Source organism: Microtus ochrogaster, unplaced genomic scaffold (genome assembly GCF_000317375.1).
Source record: "Microtus ochrogaster isolate Prairie Vole_2 unplaced genomic scaffold, MicOch1.0 UNK15, whole genome shotgun sequence".
Lineage (NCBI taxonomy): Eukaryota > Metazoa > Chordata > Mammalia > Rodentia > Cricetidae > Microtus > Microtus ochrogaster.
In genome coordinates, this window is record NW_004949113.1 from 1,165,576 (window position 1) to 1,168,068 (window position 2,493).

Sequence of the window (2,493 nt, forward strand, 5' to 3'; positions counted from 1 at the left end):
AGGACAAGAGCAAGGGACACGTGGATGAAGGTCGTCTGCTCCTGTGGGCACAGGACAAGAGCAAGGGACACGTGGATGAAGGTCGTCTGATCTGTGGGCACAGGACAAGAGCAAGGGACACGTAGATGAAGGTCGTCTGTTCTGTGGGCACAGGACAAGAGCAAGGGAAGGGCCTAGCTATCCCCATCCTCAGGAACCTCTCACCACCTGCTGGATCACAACTCACAGGGTCCTTGAACTGTTCACTAACGGATCGGATGACAGGCAGTGTCTCTTCTAGCTTGGAGGCCAGCTGGTCAGCATTCATGTCCCCAAGGCCCAGCATGTTGCACATCTGTGGGAATGAGGGGACAGGTTTGCCACCTTCCTGGGCCCATCAGGGGCTTGCTGAATACTGCAGCATCTCCAATAAAGGTGTGTGCCCTGGGGCCGACTCACGGGGTAGGTCTAATTTTTAGTTCTTCTACTTTATGAGCAAATATGGCCAAGATATCCTACCTCCTGTCTTCTCGGTTTTTCCATCTCCACACCTTACCTCCAAGAGCTGCTGTGCTAGCTACATGACCTGTCAGGTTTTTTAGCACAGATTGGTGCTAGGCACTAAGTAGACACCCAGCCGACATTACTATCTGAGGCTGGAAGAAGGTACATGCATGTTCCAGAGATAGACGAGGGAGTGGTGATCCACAGAACCATTCTTGGACCCTCCATTTTTGTTTTTTTAGTGGATGTGCTGTCAAAGTGAGCATTACAGTTGACGGAGAAGGAAAGGAAGACCCAGACAAGTGAGAAGATTCACTTGAGGTCACACTGCGGCCGTGTGTGGAGGGAGGCAGTGCACTAAACAGGGACAGACGGGGGACCACGCTTCTTGCTCTGCCACATGGATCACGGTCCCTTGAAGACACTGACAGAAGGAGTGTGTGGCACCGACCTGTGAGATAAAGGGGCTGATCTGGTTCTTGATCTGCATGAGGCGGCCCAGGCCCCGCTCCACGATGGTGGGAAAGTTCAGGAGTCTGAGTGTGTGGCCGGTGGGTGCTGTGTCGAACACTACCACTGAGAAATTCATGCCTTTCACCAGCCTGAGGGGAGATGAGGCTCAGGTTCACACCGGAGGCCCTCCCAGAGGAGGCAGACAATACACTAACCCCTCCCAGGCTTACCTCATGACCTCGGCATAGCTCATGGCCTCATCAATGCCAGGGAAGGCACTCATGGCCTCCTGCATCATCTTCTTGCCCATGCTCAGCATGTTGTCTTCCTCGAAGAACTCATCGGGGAGCTCTGCCACGCCCAGGCTGGGGTCTATCTCCTGGGGGCCGAGGGGACCAGACTCAGGCTGCTGCGATGACGGACTCCCAGAGGGGGCCTCAACTCCTAGGTGCAGGCCAGAGGAAGCCCATGTAGGGCTCCAACCACATAGGATCCCGGGTCTGTCCCATGAATGGTTTAACCTTCACAATCAAGTAAGAAATTGCAAACTGGGACTAGGGGAGGCCCCAAAGATAAGCTGAGACCCAAGCCCATTGCAGAAATTTGCATAGCTGTCTGCCACCCAAAATTTGCCTTCCCAATAGTTCCAACTATTTTCAGATCATGCCTCTAATGTGGGCCATCTCTGAATATAATTCTTCTATTAATTATTTATTTAGGACGGGTGGTGGTGGCACACGCCTTTGATCCCAGCACTTGGGAGGCAGAGGCAGGCGGACCTCTGTGAGTTTGAGGCCAGCCTGGTCTACAAGAGCTAGTTCCAGGACAGGCACCAAAAACTACAGAGAAACCCTGTTTTGAAAATCAAAATAAATAAATAAATAAAATTTAAAAAAAAATAAAAAATTTATTTATTTGGTTTTGCAAGACAGGGTTTCTTTGTATAGCCTTGGCTCCTGGAACTAACTCTGTAGACTGGGCTGGCCTCAAACTCACAGAAATCCACCTGCCTCTGCCTCCTAAGTGCTGAGATTAAAGGTGTGCGCCACCAAAGCCTGGCTAATTCTTTTATTTTTTTAAAGAAACAAATCACTATGGAGCGGAGGCTGGTCTTCCTCAACCAGCTGGGATTGCAGGTGTGGTGTGCTCCACCAGTCATTGTCTGTGGCTCACCTGGGTCTTATTTCCTCTCCCTGCCTGTCTGCTGTTCCTCTTTGTCAGTATTCTATTGTGTGTGCACCCGCACAGGGGCGGGTTTGGGGGCAGGACTGCTGATGGAAGAAACCAAGGGCTTCATCCAGGCTAGGCTGTGCTCCCATCAAGTTATGCCTCCAGCCACTCACTGAGAGATTCTAAGCATGGGCTTTGCCACTGAGCAATTCCAGAGCCTCTTAAAGGTGGCTTCTAGCTGGGCACTTGACCCCATGGCCCCAGCCTCTCTCTGCCTGGTAGATTTTATTTATTTATTTATTTATTTTATTTTATTTTTTTTTTTTGGTTTTTCGAGACAGGGTTTCTCTGTGGCTTTGGAGCCTGTCCTGGAACTCCCTTGGTAGA

General features: G+C 50.8%; 1 protein-coding gene across 1 annotated transcript in view; it reads right to left on the minus strand.

The window, feature by feature from the left end:
• Nucleotides 1-2,493, minus strand: part of Asna1 (arsA arsenite transporter, ATP-binding, homolog 1 (bacterial)) — a 9,764-nt gene that overhangs the window by 1,171 nt on the left and 6,100 nt on the right. The window contains exons 3-5 of the mRNA XM_005366990.2: nucleotides 1,167-1,315; nucleotides 935-1,085; nucleotides 227-334 (exon numbers count right to left, since the gene is read on the minus strand). Of these exons, the coding sequence (XP_005367047.1) occupies nucleotides 227-334; nucleotides 935-1,085; nucleotides 1,167-1,315 (408 nt within the window). The remainder of the gene's footprint in view (nucleotides 1-226; nucleotides 335-934; nucleotides 1,086-1,166; nucleotides 1,316-2,493) is intronic.